The sequence below is a fragment of the Ceratotherium simum genome, chromosome 5, assembly GCF_057802395.1.
Source record: "Ceratotherium simum simum isolate JZ-2026a chromosome 5, ASM5780239v1, whole genome shotgun sequence".
NCBI classification, from domain to species: Eukaryota; Metazoa; Chordata; class Mammalia; order Perissodactyla; family Rhinocerotidae; genus Ceratotherium; species Ceratotherium simum.
This window is the reverse complement of record NC_141904.1, coordinates 43969234-43990219: the sequence shown is the minus strand read 5'-3', so window position 1 is coordinate 43990219 and position 20986 is coordinate 43969234. Positions and strand designations below refer to the sequence as shown.

General features: G+C 37.1%; 1 protein-coding gene across 3 annotated transcripts in view; it reads left to right on the top strand.

Moving 5' to 3' along the window:
• Positions 1–20986, top strand: part of ULK4 (unc-51 like kinase 4) — a 533886-nt gene that overhangs the window by 398940 nt on the left and 113960 nt on the right. For 2 of the 3 annotated variants that reach the window (XM_087430781.1, XM_004419552.3), the window contains exon 35: positions 20777–20962. The exons of the other annotated variant lie outside the window; for it this stretch is intronic. In XM_087430781.1, the coding sequence (XP_087286907.1) occupies positions 20777–20962 (186 nt within the window). The remainder of the gene's footprint in view (positions 1–20776; positions 20963–20986) is intronic. 3 annotated transcript variants of the gene reach the window in all.

The window sequence follows — 20986 nt, the reverse complement described above, 5'->3', positions numbered from 1 at the left end:
TTAATATTGCTTTATGTACCTTGGTGCTCCTGTATTGGGTGCATATATATTTAAAAGTGATATGTCTTCTTGGTGGAGTGTCCCTTTTATCATTATATATTGCCCCTCTTTGTCTCTCATTACCTGTTTTATCTTGAAGTCAACTTTGTCTGATATAAGTATGGCAACACCTGCTTTCTTTTGTTTGTCATTATCTTGGTGTATTGTCTTCCATCCTTTCACTCTGAGCCTGTGTTTGTCTTTAAAGCTGAGATGTGTTTCCTGGAGGCAGCATATTGTTGGTTCTTGTTTTTTAATCCATCCCACCACTCTGTGTCTTTTGATTGGAGAGTTCAGTCCATTTACATGTAGGGTAATTATTGATATATGGGGGCTTGTTCTTGTTATTTTATCACTCTTTTTCCGGTTCTTTTGCATTTCTTTTGTTTCTTGTCCCATGTGTTTCGGACTACCAATACAGTTTGCTAGTTCTGTATGGGGGTTCTCTTAGTTTTCTCTTTCTTTATCGTGTGTGATTCTGTTCTGATTATTTGGTTAGTGGTTACCATGGCATTTGTATAAAAAATCTCGTGGATGTGATAGTCCATTTTTTGATGCCCTCTTATTCCCTTAGACTAAGTTGATTCGATCCCTTTCCTCTTCCCCTTCTATGTTATTGTTGTCACATCTTATTCCTTCTTGTGTCGTGAGTTCATGTTCAACGTGATGAGGTTATATTTATGCTTGGTGCTTACCTTCCCTTGATCTTTGCTTTTATAATGAAGTGTTTGCTAATCTATTTTGATAGAGGACTGCAATTTTTCTGGTTTTGTCGATGTATTTTCCTCCTCATTCAAAACTTTGAATCCCTTTTCTCTTTTTTTCCTCAGGGATGAGGGCCTTCTTGAGCACTTCTTGTAGTGGGGGTCTTGTGGCAATGAACTCCCTTAGCTTTTGTTTATCTGGGATAGTTATTATTTCTCCATCATATCTGAAGGATATTTTTGCTGGATAGAGTATTCTTGGCTGAAAGTTTTTGTCCTTTAGAATTTTGAATATATCGTTCCACTCTCTCCTAGCCTGTAAAGTTTCTGTCAAGAAATCGGCTGAGAGCCTGATAGGAAATCCTTTGTATGTTATTATTATTATTATTTTTTTGTTTAGCTGCCCTTAATATTTTTTCTATGTCATTGACTTTTGCCAGCTTTACTACTATATGCCTTGGAGAGGGTCTTTTCATGTTGATATATGTAGGAGATCTATTGATTTCATTCACTGGTATTTCCAGCTCCTTCCCCAGTTTCAGGAAGTTCTCAGATGTTATTTCTTTGAACAAGTTCTCTGCTCCTTTTTCCCTCTCTTCTCCCTCTGGAATACCTATAATCCTTATCTTGGATTTCCTAATTGAGTCAGATATTTTTTGGAGAGTTTCTTCATTTCTTTTTAGTCTTAGTTCTCTTTCCTCCTCCATCTGGAGCACTTTTGCATTGCTGTCCTCAATATTGCTAATTCTTTCCTCCATATTGTCAGCTCTGGTGCTTAAGGCTTCCAGATTTGTCTTTATCTCCTCTATTGTGTTTTTCATCTCTAAGATTTCTGATTGGGTTTTTTTTTTATAGTTTCAATCTCTTTTGTGAAGAAACTCCTGATTTCACTGAATTGTCTGTCTGTGTTTTCTTGTATTTCATTAAGCTTTTTTATGATGGCTATTTTGAATTCTCTGTCGTTAAGATTATACATTTCTGTGCTTTCCGGGTTGACTTCTGGGTGCTTGTTTTTTTCCTTTTCCTCTGGAGATTTAATATATTTTTGCATGGTGCCTGTTGGTGTTGGCTTACCTTTCCTCATAGTGAAAATATATGGTCGCAGTTTCTACTTGCTGCCACTAGGTGGGGGTCACCAGTGTGTATTCTGGCCCACCTCAATCCTTGGGCAGTCTTGTCAGCCCCTGGCTGATCTGTGGTGTGGTTGAGTGGAGGCTGCTGGGGGGGAAGCATGGAAACAGCTGGAGTTGGAGCGCAGCTTGGCTGAAGCACCTGGGGCTTGGGTGCAGGTGGGTGAAGCAGCTGCAGCTGAGGCGCCTCTCGGCCAAAGAAGATGGAACTGGAGTGCGATGAGTTGAAGAAGGAAGAGCTGGAGTGCCGCTGGGCTAAAGAAGCTGGAACTGGAGTGTGCTGGGCTAAAGAAGGGAGAGCTGGAGCACCGCTGGGCCGAAGAAGCTGGAACTAGAGTGCACTGGGCCAAAGAAGCTGGAACTGGAGTGCACTGGGCCAAAGAAGCTGGAACTGGAGTGTGCTGGGCCGAAGAAGGAGGAACTGGAGCACTGCTGGGGCAAAGAATCTGGAACTGGAGTGCGGTGGGCCAGAGTTGCTGGCACCAAGTCAGCTGGAGCCTGTGCACAGGCCAAGCTGAAGCAGCTGGAGCTGGGGGGAGGGTGGGCAGTCAAGCCAAAGGAGCTGGGGGTGGGACACGTTCCAGCTGAAAGAGCTGGGGCCGTGGCATGGTGGACCCAGGGAAGCTGGGGCCATGGCTTGGTCCAGCTGGAGCAGCTGGAGCTGTGGCATGGTGGGGACTAAGCTGCCACTGCCTCTGGTGCGGGGTGCAGGCTCTCCCCACTGCTTGTTGGGCCAGGCACCTGGGGGCCACTGCCTCTGGGGACGGGGCTGAGTTGAAGCGCCGCTGTGCTGAAGCACCAGTCAGGCGGGCCAGGTCGGGGAGGGCTGCTTACTTTCCCCTCCCCAATCTCAGAGGTTTCTTGCCTCGCTGTCACTCTCTGCTCTCCTGAGGGGCTAGCTTGTTGAAACTACCCTCGAAACAGTTCCACTCCCTCCGTAGGGGGATCCCCCTCTGGCTGTGATGGGTCTTGGAGAGCGCCGTTTTTCATGCAGCGAGCCACCTCCCCCTCCTCTGAGAGCCACATGGTCTCAGTCTCTGGGTTGCAGTCTTTGGGAAAGGAAGGGAGCTCCTCTTACCTCCTTCCACTTACTCTGGAGATTCCAGCACCTCAGTCCTTGGGTGTATGGGTGCCTGGGTGCCTCAGATGTCCCCTGTGTTGTGTGAATAGCTTCTGTTGGAATATGAATATCGTTTTTGTTGTGTCTTAGAGGGGGAGAGTTCAGTGGGGGAAGCTCACTGTGCCATGATGCTGACATCACTCCCCCTTCTGAGTTTTTAATGTATCTGCATGATTTACAGTATTTTACATTTTTCTCCAAATATTTTGAGTGTTTGACAGAGAGATTCTATGTGCCAATGTCCTTTTTTAAATCATAAAAATTACATATACACATTAAAAACAATTCAAACTCTTCAGAGGGTTAAAAAATGAAAAATAAACATCTTCCTTCCTGTCTAGACCCACAGAAAAGAAAAATGTATGCTTTTATAATTATATGTATAAATGTGTGTATAAAGGAATGTATATCTGCCCCATTTTATTCAATGTGATCATAGTATACATACAGATCTCTAATTTGGTATTCCCCCCTTTCTTAACATATTTAAGCAAAATTTTTGTATCAGCACATATAAATATAACTATTTTTGATGACTGTAGCACTGGATGAATATACCATAATCAAGTTAGTTAGCTCCCCTATTAATGTCCCTAATGGATACTTAAGCTTCCAGGTATGTGTATGTGTGGGGGTAGTTTTTCTGACAAATAGAGCTGCACTGAAAGTCCTTGTTGGATATATTGATGTTTACGTGTACTTACACAATCATAGGATAAATTCCTAGAAATAGAATTGTTAGGAGTGATTGTTAATTTTGTGTGTCAACTTGACTGGGCTAAGGGATGCCCAGATAGCTGGTAAAACATTATTTCTGGCTGTGTCTGTGAGGGTGTTTCTGGAAAAAATTAGCGTTTGAATCAGTAGACCGAGTAAAGAAGACTGTCCTCACCCATGTGGGTGGGCATTGCCCAATCTGATGAGGGCCTGAATAGAACAGAAAGGCTAAGGAAGTGCGAATTTGTTCTCTGCTTGAGCTGGGACATTTATCTTCTCCTGCCCTTGTTCATTGAAGCTTCTGGTTCTTGGGTCTTTAGACTCAGACTAGGATTTGCTCCATTGGCTCTTTTGGTTTTCAGGCCTTTGGGTTTGGATTGGAACAATGCCACCAGCTCTCTGGGGTCTCCTGCTTGCAGATGGCAGATGGTGGAACTCCTCAGCCTCTGTAATCGTGTGAGCCAATCCTTCATAATAAATCTCTTTCTATGTATCTATATATCTCCTATTGGCTCTGTTTCTCTGGAGAATCCTGTCTAATATACCAGGTAAAATGGTTGTACATTTTTAATTTTGATATATATTACTAAATTGTCCTCCCCAAAAGGTAGAGTATCAGTTCTCATTCTCACTAAAGAGAAAGCTATTTTCACATAGCCCTGCTGATAATGAGTTTTATGAAATTGTGACACTTTTGCCATTCTGATACATGAAGCCTTGTATATCTTTGATGTTTTGTATTTATTTCATTGTGAATGAAGTTTAGCATTTTTTATGGGTTAATTAGCCATTTGTGTTTCTTTTTCTATAAGTTGCTTTAGTGTAATCTTTGCCCATTTTTTTCTGCTTGGTTTACCTTTTTTCTATTGATTTTTAAGAGCTCTTTGTATATTAAGAAGCTTACCATTTTGTCATAACAAATATATTTTTTAATTTTCTCTGCATTTCTAATTTTTATTGGTACTTTTAACTATAAAGGTAGTTTTCAGTTAGTGGTCAAATTTATCAGTGTTTTCCTACACGACTTTTGAGTTTTATGTCATGTTTTAAAAGGTCTTCCCATTCTAGGATTATAAATATATTCACCCATATTGTCTTCTGGTACTTTCTTGCCTTTTTTTTTTTTTTTACTTTTAAATGTTTGATTTATTCAGGATTACTTTCTTGTAAGAAGTAGGGTGGACATCTATGTGGTGGTATATTTGTAAAAGATTTCAAACATCAAGGACTATTAAGATTTTGTTTCATTTTATTTATCCTTTGCCATATAATTATTAGATAAGTGGGAGGAGTATCTGCATATCTTATGAAAATAACATTTCTTTGAATACAATTGGTTATGTTTATTCTTTGCACCATAATCATATTCGATAATCATATTTGATAGATTAGATAATTGGGAGTAGTTTGTGTCCTACGAGATAATAGCAAAGCATATCCTATGAAAATATCATCTCTTGGACCTAATTTGATGTTTTCTTAATAAAACTAAACAAAAGAGGAAAAACCATAGTGACTCTTTTATACCACAGAAATGGAGGTGAGTAGTGGCCGCCAAGTGGGAGAGCTATTCTGGTATATTCCCCAAGGGTTACACAGAATAGCCTTGCTTTTATGTTATGCGATTGTCCAGAGAAAGCTGCATTTTCAAAACTGGTTTCCTCTGTGGAAAAACACCTTTCTCCATTGGTTCATCAGAGTAAAACAGTCAGACTCAAGACGTCACGTTGTTTCTTTTGGGGTGATGAAGAAAACTCCATTAAGTTGAGTTGTTGATAGATAACTGATAACAGATAGATAACAGATGCCTATATATATGTAATCTCTACTTCAAGGTCATACTGATTGCTTTTTACTTTGTTAATGCTGGTCTTTAAGATCTCAGCCTCCTAAAATGTATGCTAGATTTTTAAACTGTGGCAACTGCTGTGGCTATGTTGTCAGCAGGGATAATAGCCTCATGGCATGGAGCTGTGCCTTTACAGGTAAAGCAACAAAAAGAGAAATCGTTGCGTCTCTAAAAAGTGAAATAAAACAACATTATCTAATTGATTTGACAACCATGAGAGGCTGTTTGGCAAGACACAGAGGCACTTCCATAATTCAGTTGGGTCATCCCTGAACAGCCATTCGTTTAACTGTGGTTGAGTTGGCTTCATTGGTTATCAGATGATTGGCCGTGAGCGAGTTAGTAAGTCTCCATTTCTATGTCAAAAAAAGAAAATATTAACAGCTTACAGGGTTGTTGGAAGAACTAAAGGAGCAAAGCATGAAAGACTCAGCACAGCACTTGGCACATAGTAAACCCCCTCCACTCGTGTTTGCTTTTATCTGTTTGTTATATCATTATTTATGGTAGTATTGTCTTTATTGCTGAGTAGTACAGTAATGTGTGGTGAAAAACCCATTATGGCTACAGTCTCGAAATGCAATTCCCAGGTGTCTTTAAAAATGGACCATATTTAGGATAAGCAGTAAACACCTTGAGTTTGCTTTGTTTTATTTTTGCCACTCCGTGCAAAGCCCTTTGATTTCATGTAAACTCAGAAAACATGCCTATGCATCATTTTTGAAGCAGGAAAATAATGTGGATATTTAATAGTGTAGATATTTACCCATAACTGTGATACAGTGAAGTTAGCAGTTTTGATAATGATGTTTGGCTTTTTTGTTTTGTTTAATGCCTGCAGAATTATCCTGCCTATGGCTCCCAGAGGCCCTTCCCATACAGCGTGTTCTGTAATCATATTACTGATCTAATAAACATCTATCTCTTATTGTAATAAACTCTCTTTGTGAACAGCCTCATTAATGCGCTGAAATAATGTACCCGGGGGTATTTCCAACAATTTCATCGTAGCTCTAAAATTAGCTGCCCTAACCGCTGTGTTGGTGGGAAAACTGCAACTTGCGCTCCAATGATGGAGTCTTCTGCAGCGCCTTGCAGATCACAAAGGTACACGGGGCGGAGCTCCCAGTAAAGGTGCTTTGGGGGCAACAAAGTCCTACTGCAGAAAATTTTAGGCAAACAATCTCATTTTAATTTTAATTCTGGATCAGTCTCTTTGAATAAATGAACCATTAGTTTATAAAGCTGAGACTTTACCTTATGGAATTTATGCTGAACATCTAGATAATAAAGTCTTAATGATGTTTAACCAATTTTATACAGAGAATTTTCTTCTTCCAGTCATAAAAAAATTCCTGGTTTGATAAGTTTTTACTGTTAGGAAGTGTTTTTTAATTTTATTAGCCTTGCAATTTTATTATAAAATACCCATTCTTTTAGTGGAAATAAAAATCCTTTTTAGGGATAAATGTATTATCTTCTATTCTTTTTCCTTTGGGGTATATTCTCTACTTCAAACCAATATTATTTAGATATGAGCTCTTCTGAAAGGGATTATTTTAGTGTGAAGAGGACTTCGGGTATTTCTCAATATCCTGGATTTAGTAAACAGTACTTTTAATGGACTTTTAAACTATTTAATTCTGTAATACATTTTTGAATCTTATAACCAAAAAGTCACATCCTGAGTTTCTTTGTTCTTTATTTGATGGTGGTAAGAAATCTTGACAGCCTATTATTAGAGCTGTTGAAGGCAGCTTTAGCCCTTCACATCATCTCCAGCCGTTATCGTTGGTTACAGTGAGTCTTGTATTTGACTCATGTCAGTACATGAAGGTCATTACACAAGATGCCCAGGAAATTTCCCCTTTTTAAAATTTTAGGGTTGGAAAGGCAGATTTACTTCAGATATTTGAGTTACAAAAGGTGCCATGAGCACATTATAACAATTCAAATAGTGTGGAAGTGATTCAAGTACAACTAAAATCTCCCTCTCCCTGTACGATGGCGCTACCCTTCGGTGTAACCACTGTTCACATTTGACTTGTGTCTTTGCACTCTTTTCATTTTGCTTACAATCACATGCACTCGTATCATTGATTTTCTATTTTTGTTGTTGTTTTTGCTTTCATTTCTAAAAATAGGACCATAGTATGCCTATTTTGTAACTTGCTTTCCTTTTTGCTTATTTCAATGTTATGGATATCTTTCCAAGTCAGTACTTACACATCAAGCTCATTCTTTTTAATATAGCTGCATAATATTTCATAGAATGAATGTACTATTATTTATTCAATTCAACATCTCCCGATGGATGGCCATTCAGGTTGTTTCCACTTATTTGCTTTTATAAGCATGATACAATACACATCTCTGTATGGTTTTAGGTACTTCTGCATTTCCTTTGGTCAGAGAGATGACTGGATTAAAAGGTGCTTTTATATTTTAATAAATATTAATTACCATATAACTTCCCAAAAAATTTTAGCAGTTTATATTCAAGTAAAGGTGTATAAATGTATCTGTTTTCCTACATCTCCACCAGCACTGTATCTTTTGAACCTTTCTAAAATTTTGTGTCCGTTTAATAGGAAAAAATGATATCTCACTCTTTTAATTTGGATTTCATGGCTATAACATTAGGAAAGAGAAAGGAAATACAGCCACCAAAATGTGAAATATGTGTAACATTAAGACATTAATTTTGGGAATGTAGAGAAGTAGATGATTTATAGAAAATTATAAATTACTGAAATTGGCATCAGAATAGATAAAAATATCAAACTTCAAAAGTTGTTAAAGTTTGATCATCTAAGGATGTGTGTCTGTCAACCTCTTTGTTTAAATAGGAATCCATAAGGTCTAATTTGTCTTCACCACAAGCAGGTGGAAAAGAGGAATATGCCAGTCCAACAAAGAAATCTTAAAAGTATGTATATCATATAGAAATTCAAAGATGTCAATATGTGTTATCACCAAAGCAAACATTGTTAGGCAAGATAACCAATCAGAATTATTTATGTTTTAGAAGTTAAACATCAATTTCACAAGACATGATTACCCTCTCTGTCTTCTAGATATCTTACAAGACTTCTTTATTAGAAATGACATTGTCAAGGACTATTTTATGACACAGAATAGAATCTGCTTTTCTGCAGCTGCAGGGAAAGAAGGGACGTTTTTTTTTCTCTGTTATCCTGCTAAGATTTCTTTCACAACCAGTTAGAAGGGCTGCCAGTTTGAAGGGTAAATACTAGAATTCCATTAGTTACTGCCGAAAGAAAAAACTTATGTGAGGAAAAAAAGAGACAGACAGACAACTGGATCATACTGATGTGATATTTTGCATCTATAAGATCTATCATTAAAATATTGCAGGCCTAGGTGGTTTTACATATGAGCTCTAAATTTTCAAGGAATAGACAACTCTTATATTATTTAAATAATTCAGATATAGAAAAAGATGGAAAGCTTCCTGGTTCATTTTCATAAAGCAATAATAAGTCTAACACCATAACCTGCTTTAAAATAAATAGAGCAACTGAAGCTCACTTTCACTTAGGAATATAGGCAAGAAAATTTCAAAAGAAAAAAAATAGTAAATCAAATCTAGTAATATATTAAAGGACCAATATAACCAAATAGGGTTTGATCCAGGAATTCAAGAATATTTCAAGCACTATAAAAGCATAATTTAATATTTTAAGCAATTGAAGGAGAAACATGACAATAATAATTGATGCTAAAAAGTTCAACTCGCCATTCTTCATTTTTTAAAACTCCATTTAAGATAGTGAATCTTCCAAACATGTTGTAAGTTATTTCCTAGAAAGTAATAGTACGCATTTTATTTTTTTATTATTATTATTTTAAAGATTTTATTTATTTATTTTTCCCCCCAAAGCCCCAGTAGATAGTTGTATGTCATAGCTGCACATCCCTCTAGTTGCTGTATGTGGGACGCGGCCTCAGCATGGCCGGAGAAGCGGTGCGTCGGTGCGCACCCGGGATCTGAACCCGGGCCGCCAGCAGCGGAGTGCGCGCACTTAACCACTAAGCCACGGGGCCGGCCCAGTACACATTTTAAATAAACACTGAAAGCATTTTCATTAAAATTGAAAAAAGAAGAATGGCCTTCTACTACCAATAATAATCAACAATGATGGGGGTGTTATACATAATGCTATAAGATAAGAAAAATATTAACTCTAAAAATGCTCATTACTTGCAGTTAATAAGATTTTTATACCTAGGGAAAAAAAAGAGATTGAAATAAAAAATTTGTTGTAACTAAAAAGCAAATTTCAGTAAGTTGGTGGTATATAATACACAAAAAACAATATAGCTTTTCTTTATGCTGTCATTTATTGGATAGAAATGGGAGAAAATCCCTATCACAGTAGTGACTAAAACTACTGCATAAAAAAGGCCAAAAATAAGTGTAACAAGAAAATACAAGTCCTATGATCATATAACTGTACAACATTTTGAAAGACATAAAATATGACCTAAACGAATGCAGAGACATGCCAGGCACCTGATGGTAAGACTCAAAATATGAATTAAATTCTTCCCAAATTAAGATACAAATTTAAGGTAATTTTTATCACTCTATCTACACTATTTTAGTTCATTAAAGTGATCCTCTGGAGTAAATGTGAGATTTGCCAAAAAGTCTTGAGCAGGAACGCCTGTTTTTACTATTCTGTTTCACACCCTCATCTCCTGTCTCTTACAAGATGCCTTTAAAGGAAAAGTACAGGAACTCAAAAAGGAATAAACTTATAACAGTGGAGAGCAAGGGGAAATGGGAGTCAGTAGCAGATTAAGATTTCAACATCTTTCTGGAGGACAGAAGGAAGCCTGTAGAAGGATTAAATAGGGCAGAGGAAGCCTCGTCCCAAAACATCCTGTGAGGGTGCCAGATGGCGGTGGGAGTTGGCCTTCCCACTGAAACACCACAGCACCTCTGGCCTCAGGAGGAGATGAAAATGGGGGCATTTTCAAAAGTCTATATGAAGAACAGCTCCACATTTGATCCCTCTTGTGCTCTTCTCCAATTTCCACATGCAGAAGACCAAGTACGTGCCCCCAAAATGATGCCAGGACTTTTCTCTAAAGATATTGAAGCTGAGAAGAAATCAGACAGTACCCTAGATTAAAGCTTTCCTGAATTTTCTGAGGAGTGGTGGTGGTAGAAGTGATGGTCAGGCTTCATTAAAGAGAAGCTATCCAAACTCCACACCCACAGTGTACTGGACTACCACCCTCTCCACAAGTGATCTCATTCAACTCTTTGCTTTCAGTGATATCTGTACTTGGAGGATATCCAAATTTGTATCTTTAGCCATGACCTGTCCCCTGAACTCTGTATTCATATATCCACTAGCTGTAATATCTCTTTAAGAATATCTAAGCCAGTGGTGGTTCAAGCAGTGAATGAACATCTGACTTAGGTTTTTGCAGGCTCTGTATCATCTTGCTTTCCTCTCTGACCTCATTGGCTAGCCTCTTCTTGCATGTTCACTCCAGTCATGCTGCCGCATTGCTCAGACAGGGTCTTGTGGGCCATACTCAGGTGTTTGGACTATATTTTAAGGGCACTGGGAAGTCATTGGAGGTTTTGAGCAGGAGAGTGATATGATCTGATTAAAGTTTTTTAAAAAAATCGTCTTGGCTCCTGTGCGGAAAATAGATTGTAGGAAGAACAAGGGGAAGCATGGTGGAACATTTGGGTACTTCTTGGGTGGCTGTCTTGAACATTCTTCTCTCATCCAATGGCAACAGAATCCATCTGAACATCTAAGGTGGAGACAGAGAAAGAGCAGACAGTGTCATATGGTCAGACCAAAGCTTTTACGCAAACCCCAGCATCTCAGCAGACAGTGTTGACATATTTACCCTCTATGCTTTCTGCAACTTTGCTACTTCAGTAGAATTGTTTAAATTTCCTTCTGTATTGACTACTTATGATTTTTCTAGTGAGCTATGTCTTTCTAGGCTTTAGTTATTGACAAGGAAAATGTGAAGTTCATTTTGAGTTAGTCAGAGCAGCATAGGAGGCCCAGAAGTCAAGGCTGATTTGACCCACCAGTGGCTTTCAACTTGTTTTCAGATTGTTTTTTTTTTTTTTTAATCCTGGTACTCTGGTCTGTGATATATAGTCTTACAACTAAATCAATAATGGTAGTGGCAGGTTTTCTTCCTCTAAATTTTCACATTTAAGAATATAATGAGCTGAGGGGGGTGGTCATTGAAACTAAAGAGTATCCTTCTCAAGGGAAAGGGGGCGTGGGCCATGGGCAGTAGTGTTTCCTTGGGCGATGTCATCTGGAATTACCACCATTCATCAGCTTAATGATCTTTTCTGCTGCCGCTTCAGTTGAGTTTGGGCAGGAGTAATATATTAAAATGAATAGGAACAGGAATTGATGGCCTAATGTGAAATCTTGTTAAAGATGACCTAACAGTGAAGACGGAGTCTTTTCTTGAGGTCCTTTTAGATAGCATAAAACGTTGTATTAAGTGTTCTTTTTTTCTTGGTTAATATATTCTCTTCTCTGAAAATAAGTATTCCAATCTAATTTTTGACAAAACACTGCACCAGGCAATATTTTTAAAATAGAATATAAAATGAGAAAGATTTTGAAATGCATTATATTGTGTAGATTGACTAAAGGGAAGTAAACACAGTACAGCTGTGATTTTAAATTGTTTTAAAACAGTTTGTAAAATTCAAGTGTAAATTTGCTTTGATATATTTCCAACTGGTGTGTGTGTGTGTGTGTGTGTATTTATATATTGTCTCATCTCTCCCACAAAGCATTTGAATGGCTAATAAGAATGTTTGCAGTAAAGTTAGAGTTGACAGATAAAATACAAGATGCCAAATGGACATACTTATACTAAAAAAGATTCACTGTTTATCTGAAATTCAAACTTAATTGGGTGTTCCTTTTTTTTAAGTCTGACAATCCTAAATAAAATAGAAAACATGAATAAAACAATGACAATAAGGGTGAAATTTCTATACAAATATGACATCTAAAGTTGGGCCATAGTTTTGGCCTTGAGAGTCCTGGTTGCTGGACAAAAATAGAAATATCATCATTTACAAGATGTACATTATCCAGGAAGTAGGGCGAGTGGGAGGAACACAGTTCCTTGGGGCAAGAAACATTTTCTAGTTTTTGAATTTGAAAGAACATTTTTTCATGCATCTCCACTAAAGGGACACTTTGTGATGCAGGTAGTGGTGGTAATATCTACCTTTTATTGGGCATTTTATGAACTAGACAGTGTTTTTCAAAGAGAAGTTTTTAATTTAGATAAAGTCCATTTTACCTTTTTTTTCTTTTGTAAATTGTGCTTTTGCAATCATATCTAAGAAATCTTTCCTTCATCCAAAGTCAAAAAATTTTACCCATGTTTTCTCTTAGAAGTTTTGTAGTTTTAGGTTCTATATTTAGGTCTATCAACCACTTTTTTGTTTTTGAAGAATCAGATGAGTTTCAGGGATTCCTGAGGACTTGGGTTTCTTTCATTGAGTGTGGATATTCCCTGGTGATTCTGGGCTGCCTTAGCCCTAGAATTGACCTATGTTATCAACCATTTTGAGTTAATTTTGGTACATGGTTAAAGGTATGGATTGAAGTTTATGTTTTTGCATATGTTTATGCACCATTTGTTGAAAATGTGTTCTCAACTGCATTGCCATTGCACCTTTGTCAAAAATCTGTTGACTATATTTGTGTGGGTCTATTTCTGGGCTCTATATTCTGTTTCATAGATATATGTGTCTAACTTTATGTCAATGCCATGTTATTTTGATTACTTTAGCTTTATAATAAGTCTTGAAATCAGGTAATGTTAGTCTTTCAACTTTTTTCTTTTTCAAGTTTGTTTTGGCTATCTTATGTCCTTTGCATTTCCATATGAAACTTAGAATCAGCTTGTCAATTTCTACCAAAAAGAAAGAAAACCTACTGGGATTTTGATTGGCATTGCATTGAATCTGTAGATTAATTTTGGGAGAATTGGCATTTTAACAAAATTGAGTCTCCTGACTCATGAACGAGGTATATTCCTCCATTTATTTGGGTCCTCTTTAATTTCCTTCAGCAATATTTTGTATTTTGTATTTTTCAGTGTACAGATCTTTCATCTTTGTCAGATTTATCCCTAAGTATTTCAGTTTTTTAGACGTTATTGTACGTAGTATTATTTGTTTTAATTCCCATTTCTGATTGTTGCTTATGTATGAAAATATCATTGATTTTGTATGTCGTTCTTGAATCCTGTAGCTTTGTTAAACTCATTTTTGGCTCTCGTGATTTGTTTGTAAATTCCCTGGGATTTTATACATAGAGGATCATGTCTTCTGCAAATAAGCAGTTACATCTTCCTTTCCAATCTGGATGCCTTTTTTTGGCCTGATTGCACTGGCCAGAACCTCCCATTCAATGTTGAAAGGAAGTGATGAGAGCAGACCTCCCTGTCTTCCTGATCTCCCGGTGAGGCATTCAGTCTCTGACAAGCCTTTTATCAGATTGAGGAAATTTCTTTCTACTCCTAATTTGCTGAGTTTTTGTAAGGAATAGGTGCTGAATATTGTCAAATACTTTTTCTATTGAGATGATCATATGGTTTTTCTTTTTTAGTTTTTAATATGGTGTTATGGGTTGACTGTATCCCTCAAAAAAGATATGTTAAAATTCTAACCCCCAATACCTCAGAATGTGACCTTATTTGGAAGTAGGGTCATAGCAGATGTTATTAGCTAAGATGAGGTTGTACCGGAGTAGTGTGGGCTCCCTAATCCAATATGACTGTTGTCCGTATAAAGAAGATGGCCGCAGAAAGCCACAGACACACGAGAGAACTCAATGAAGACAGAGGCAGAGATTGGAGTTCTGCAGAGATTGGAGTATCTTAAAAACCATTGTTTTGTGTATATTCGTCTGCTAGTTTGTTGTTGCAGGCGGTTGGGTATATCCTTTCCCTGTTATTCCAGGGAAGATGGGAAGATTTTTATACCGTCACAATCTTTTTTTTTTGGCCAAAAGAAGGCAGACTTTATCAGATTTGCAAGGATCCAGGAAATAAACCACCCTTGAAAATATTACTTATGATAAACATCCTCCAATTATTTGAACAATGTGGCAAAGTTAACTCAAGGATGGAGAAATGTTACAGTAGATTTAAATCTGAGTACCTGTGCCTATCTCACCAACTACCCAAAATCTATGAAAATAGAGACTGGGTTAAATATACTTTACAATGTTGGGAAAACAGAAAGAGAAGCTCTTAATGGAAAAGAAATTTTGTGCAATTACTAGATGATAGAAAGCAGATGGGACTGAATGGAAATAGTGAAGAAACATATTTCCCAGAAGACACATAGGAGAAGACGAACCAGAAGGTAGGAACAGATACAGAAGATCTGTAAACTCAGAGTGAGGTGAAAAACTGATAGAGGCCCTAGGCAATCACTGGGCTAATTGAAGAAGATCATTTAGAATAGGCAGGCCAATCAGGCCCCTCCTCTTGTCCACTTCATCCTGCTTTTTTCCAGCATAATAAGTCAAGAACTGCACCATAAAGAGGATGAACTGATTATCTGATGTGATTTCTAGTGTGGGGTTAGGGCCTAGAAAGGAACATCACAGAGTTTGAGGAAATCACAGAACACAGGGAAGCCCCACTTGAAGAAGCAGATATATACAAATGCAGAGGAAATGCAACCCAGCTGCCTATAGTAATCTACCCAATCTTTCTTTCATAAAATAGAAAATCAAAGACTACCAGACATTTGGGGAAGCATAACAGCAAGAAGCAGAGAAACCAACGTCATTAAACAGCTGAGCACAGAAGAAACGAAGTTGATAGGAAGTGTTATGGGTTGAATTGTGTCCCCCACAAAAATGATATGTGGAAGTCCTAACTCTCAGTACCTCAGAATGTTACCTTATTTGGAAATAGTGTCATTCCAAATGTAGTTAGTTAAGATGAGGTCATAACCAAGTAGGGTAGGCTCCTAATCCAATATGACTGGTGTCTTTATAAGAAGACAACCATGTGAAGACAGAGACACAGGGAGAATGCCATGTGATGACTGAGGCAGAGATTAGAGTTATGCAGCTACAATCTAAGGAATGCCAATGATTGCCAGCAAATCACCAGAAGCTAGAAAGAAGCAAGGGAGGATTCCACTGTGGATTTCAGAGGGAGCATGGCCCTGCTCTTTGATTTTAGACTTCTAGCTTCTAGAACTGTGAGACAATAAATTTCTGTTGTTTATGCCACCCAGTTTGTGGTACTTTTTATGGCAGTCCTAGGAAACTAATATTGGGAGTAAAAGAGAACTTTAATCATAGTTATTGGAAACATAAAACAAATGTTCAAGTAATCTACAGGAAGGTTAAGAAAAAGAGAGAGGGAATCAGGAGAACAAGAAAGAGGAAATAAACAGAAGAAAAATAATAAAATTACATGTTAGACTTAAGCCTTAGCATCTTAATTTTTACCTTAAATATAAATGGTCTGAATGCACTAATTAAAAGACAGAGATGGCTAAATAGATAACATGATCCAATGATATGTTGTCTACAAAAAACTTACTTCAAATATAATGATATAGGCAGACTGAAAGTAAAAGGTTGAAAAGTATATGTCGTGCAAATGTTAATTTTTAAAAAGCAGGAGTGGCTATCTTAACATGAGATAAAGTAGACTTCAGAGCAAAAAAATTTGCTAGAGACAGAGGAATATTACATAATGATAAAAGGGCAACACATTGAGGTGACGTAACCATTTTAAATGTATGCACACCAAACAACAGAACCTCAAAATACATGAAGCAAAAAATGATAGAGCTAAAAGGATAAATAGACAAATCCACAATTACTTTGAGGACTTCAAACCCCATGCTTAGCAGTTAATAGAACAACCAGACAGAAAATCATCAAGAATATAGAAAAATTGAACAACACAATCAACCAACAGGATATAATTGACATATATAGAACACTCTTCCCAACAACAGTAGAACACACATTTTTTTTAACGTACCCATGGAACATTCACCAATATAGACCACATCCTGGGCTATAAAGCAAACCTCAACAGATGTAAAATAAATGCAAGTAATACACAGTGTATTCTCTGACCACAATGGAATCAAACTAGAAATCAACAACCGAAGGACAGTAGAAAAATTTCCAGCACTTAAAAAGAAAACACACTTCTAAATAATCCATGGGTCAAAGAGGTAGCCTCAAAGGAAATCTTAAAAATGCATAGAACTGAATGAAAATGAAAATATATCAAAATATGTGGGATGCATCTAAAGCAGTGCTGAGAGGAAAATTTATAGTAACAAAAGCTTACATTAGAAAAGAGGAAATGGGCTGGCCTCATGGCCTAGTGGTTGGGTTCAGCATGTTGTGCTTCAGCAGTCCGGGTTCAGTTTCTGGGTGAGAAGCTACATCACTTATTGGTGGCCATGCTGTGGCGGCGACCCACATACACAATAGAGGAAGACTGGCACAGATGTTAGCTCAGGGCGAATCTTCCTCAAGCAAAAAGAGGAAGATTGGCAGCAGATGTTAGCTCAGGCTAAATCTTCCTTGGCCAAAAAAAAAGAGGAGAAATGTCTTAAATCAATAATCTAAGTGCCTACCTCCAGAAACTAGAAAAAGAACAGCAAAATTAACCTGAAGCAAGCAAAAAGGAGGAAATAATAATGATAAAACCAGAAATAAATGAAATTGAAAACAGGAAAACAATAGAGAAAAATCAATGAAACAAAAACCTGACACTTAAAAATATCAACAAAATTGAAAAATCACTAGCAAATTGAGAAAAATAAAAAGACAAAAATCACCCATATAAGGAATGAAACAGGACATGTCAGTATAGATCTGCAGCCATTGAAAAGATAATAAAGGAGTATTCTAAACAATTTTATGCTCATAATTCTATAAATTAGAATAAATTTACCAATTCTTCAAAAACTACCAAAACTCAACCAAGATGAACACCTTAATAATCATTAAAGAAATTGAATTTGTAATTTAAAAGCTCCTGAAAAGCAATCTCTAGGCCTAGATGCTTTCACTGGAGTATTCTACCAAACATTTAAAGAATTTTTAACACCAATTTTAAGAGGAGTTGGAATATTTCCCAACTCATTTTGTAAAGACAGTATTACCCTGACACTAAACTTGGACAAAGAAATTACAAAAACAAAACAAAACCAAAAAAGACAAAAAGTAACCCAAAACTATAGACCACTATCTCCCATAGACTTACGTGCAAAAAATTTTCAACAAAATATTAGCAAATTGAAAGCAGCAACGTATAAAAAGAATTAACACTATGACCAAGCAAGATTTATTGCAGATTTGCAAAGCTTGTTCAACCTTCAAAAATCAATGTATTCTATCATATAAAGAAGTTAAAGAAGAAATATCACATGATCATATCAATTATTGCAGAAAAAGTGTTTGACAAAATCCAGCACCCACCATAAAAATTCTCATCAAACTAGGACTAGAGGGAGAACTTCCTCAACTTGACAAAGAGCATCTATGAAAAACCTACAGCTAACATCATACTTAATGGTGAAAGGCTGAATCCTTTCTCCCTATGATTAAGAACAAGGTAAGGGTGGCTGCTCCCCACACTTTTATTCAACATAATACTCGAAGTTCTAGCCAGCACAATAAGGCAAGAAGAGAAATAAAAAGCATACTGTTTGGAAAGGAAGAAATAAAACTATGCCTATTTGCACATGACACAATTGTCCATGTAGAAAATTCCAAGGAATCTACAAAAACACTCTTAGTATTAATAAGTGAGTTCAGCAAGGTTGCAGGATATAAGATTAACAAACAAAAATAATTGTATTACTATATGCTAACAATGAACATGTGGAAACATAAATTAAAAGCACCATTGATAATTGCTCCAAAGAAAATTAAGTACTTACATATATATATATATATATATATATATATATATATAACAAAACATGTACAGAATCTATATCCTCATCATTACAAAATGCTGATGAAAGAAATCAAAGACATACACACATAAATGGAAAGACATAGCATGTTCATGGATTAGAAGACTCGACAGAGTAAAAATGTCAATTCTCCCCAGTTTGATAGACGGTTTTAAGGCAATTCCTGTTAAGATTTCAGCGAGGCTTTTTGTAAATAGGCAAGCTTATTGTAAAATTTATATAGAAATAACAGGTCTTAGAACAGCTAAAATAATTTGAAAAAGATGAATAAAGTGGGAAGAAACACTCTACCTGGTGTCAAGGCTTATTATATAGCTACAATAACAGGGCAGTGTGTTATTGATGGAGGGATAGACACCTAGGTTGATGGAATAGAATAAGGAACTCAGAACTAGGCCCACACAAACATGCCCAACTGATTTTCAACAAAAGTGTAAAAGCAATTCAGTGGAGGAACAAATTGGGCAAAGGATCTGAACAGACATTTCTCCAAAGATACACAAATGGCCAATAAGCATGTGAAAAGATACTCAACACCATTAGCCAACAAGGAAATACAAATGAAAAACCACAATGAGGTACCACTCCACACGCACTACAATAGCTGTAATTAAAAAGACAGATGATAACAAGTGTTGGTGAGGATGTGGAAAAACTGGAACCCTCATACATTGCTGGTGCTAATGGCAGCTTTGGAAAACAGTCTGCCAGTTCCTCAAAAGGTTAAACATAGGGTTCCCATGTGACCCAGCAATTCCACTTCTAGGTATATCCCAAGAGAAAAAAACATATGTCTGCACAGAAACTTATACACAAATGTTCATAGCAGTATTATTCATAATAGTCAAAAAGTGAAAACAACTCACATGTCTATCAGCTGGTGAATGGATAAACAAAATGTGGTATATCCATACAACAAAATATTGTTAGGCAATACAAAGAAATGAAATCCTGGGGCCAGCCCGGTGGCTTAGCGGTTAAATGCGCGCGCTCCGCTCCTGGTGGCCTGGGTTCGATCCCGGGTGCGCACCAACGCACCACTTCTCCGGCCACGCTGAGGCCATGTCCCACATACAGCAAGTAGAAGGATGTGCAACTATGACATACAACTATCTACTGGGGCTTTGGGGAAAAAAAGGAGGAGGACTGGCAATAGATGTTAGCTCAGAGCCGGTCTTCCTCAGCAAAAAGAGGAGAATTAGCATGGATGTTAGCTCAGGGCTGATCTTCCTCACACACACAAAAAAAGAGTTTAAAAAAAATAAAAAAATAAAAAAGAAATGAAATCCTGATACGTGCTACAGCATGGATAAATCTTGAAAACATTAGGCTAAGTGAAAGAAGCCAGTCACAAAGGATCATATTTTGTATGACTTCATGTATCTGAAATGTCCAGAATAGGCAAATGCAGAGAGACAGAAAGCAGATCAGCACAGGGCTGGTGGTGGGGAGGACGAGATGATGGCAAGGTGACTGCTAAAGGGTTTGGGGTTTCCTTTTTGAGTGATGAAAAATTCTAAAGTTGATTGTGGTGATGATTGCACAACTCTGAATATACTAAAAACCATTGAATTGTACACATTAAATGAGTGAATTGTATGGCGTGGGAATTATATCTCAATAAAGCTGTTACAAATAAAACAAAAAGGTTAAAATGCTTATAGTATAATTATTATTTTATATCGTATCTTTTAATACATACTGAAAAAGTGCTTTCTTTCCATCTGTTTAGTCAGTAATGATTTGGACACAGACAAGTTCAAAATATTCCTTAATATCTTCTAGGAAGTGGATTTTTCCTAAGCAAGTTAATAGTAAGCAAAAACGTAAAGGATGTGCCTCTGAAAATTAGACTGTTTCCACACGCATAGACACACACACACCTGTATGTAGGTATGCATGTGTTGGATATGCATATAAAATATTTGTTGATCCTCTGCTTGTTACAGATCGTTCTTTACAGTGGATTAGAGAAATGACTGCAGGACTTTCTTCTGATTTTATACTTTATCCTTGTTTGAGTTACTGTATGCATTTTGAAAAAGATCCATTCAAAAAAATATTCAAATTAGTCAAACTCTGTACTCAGACTGATGTTCCGTCATGAAGCCAAATTTTACTGTAGTTCTTGAGGAATACCAACACCATCTTTGATGAAACTTAAGTAGTCCTTTTGTTAATTTTCAGCTTCCTAATGAGGATCCTGAAATTTTTGAGGTTTCATCCAAGTGTCTGTCTATACTGGTGCAGCTGTATGGCGGTGAAAACCCAGACAGCCTGTCTCCTGAAAATGCAGAGAACTTTGCTGATTTACTGACATTCAAGGAGGACCCAAAGGAGCAGAAGCTTCTGTTGAGGATTCTCAGAAGAATGGTGAGTCCACACAGAAACCAGGGC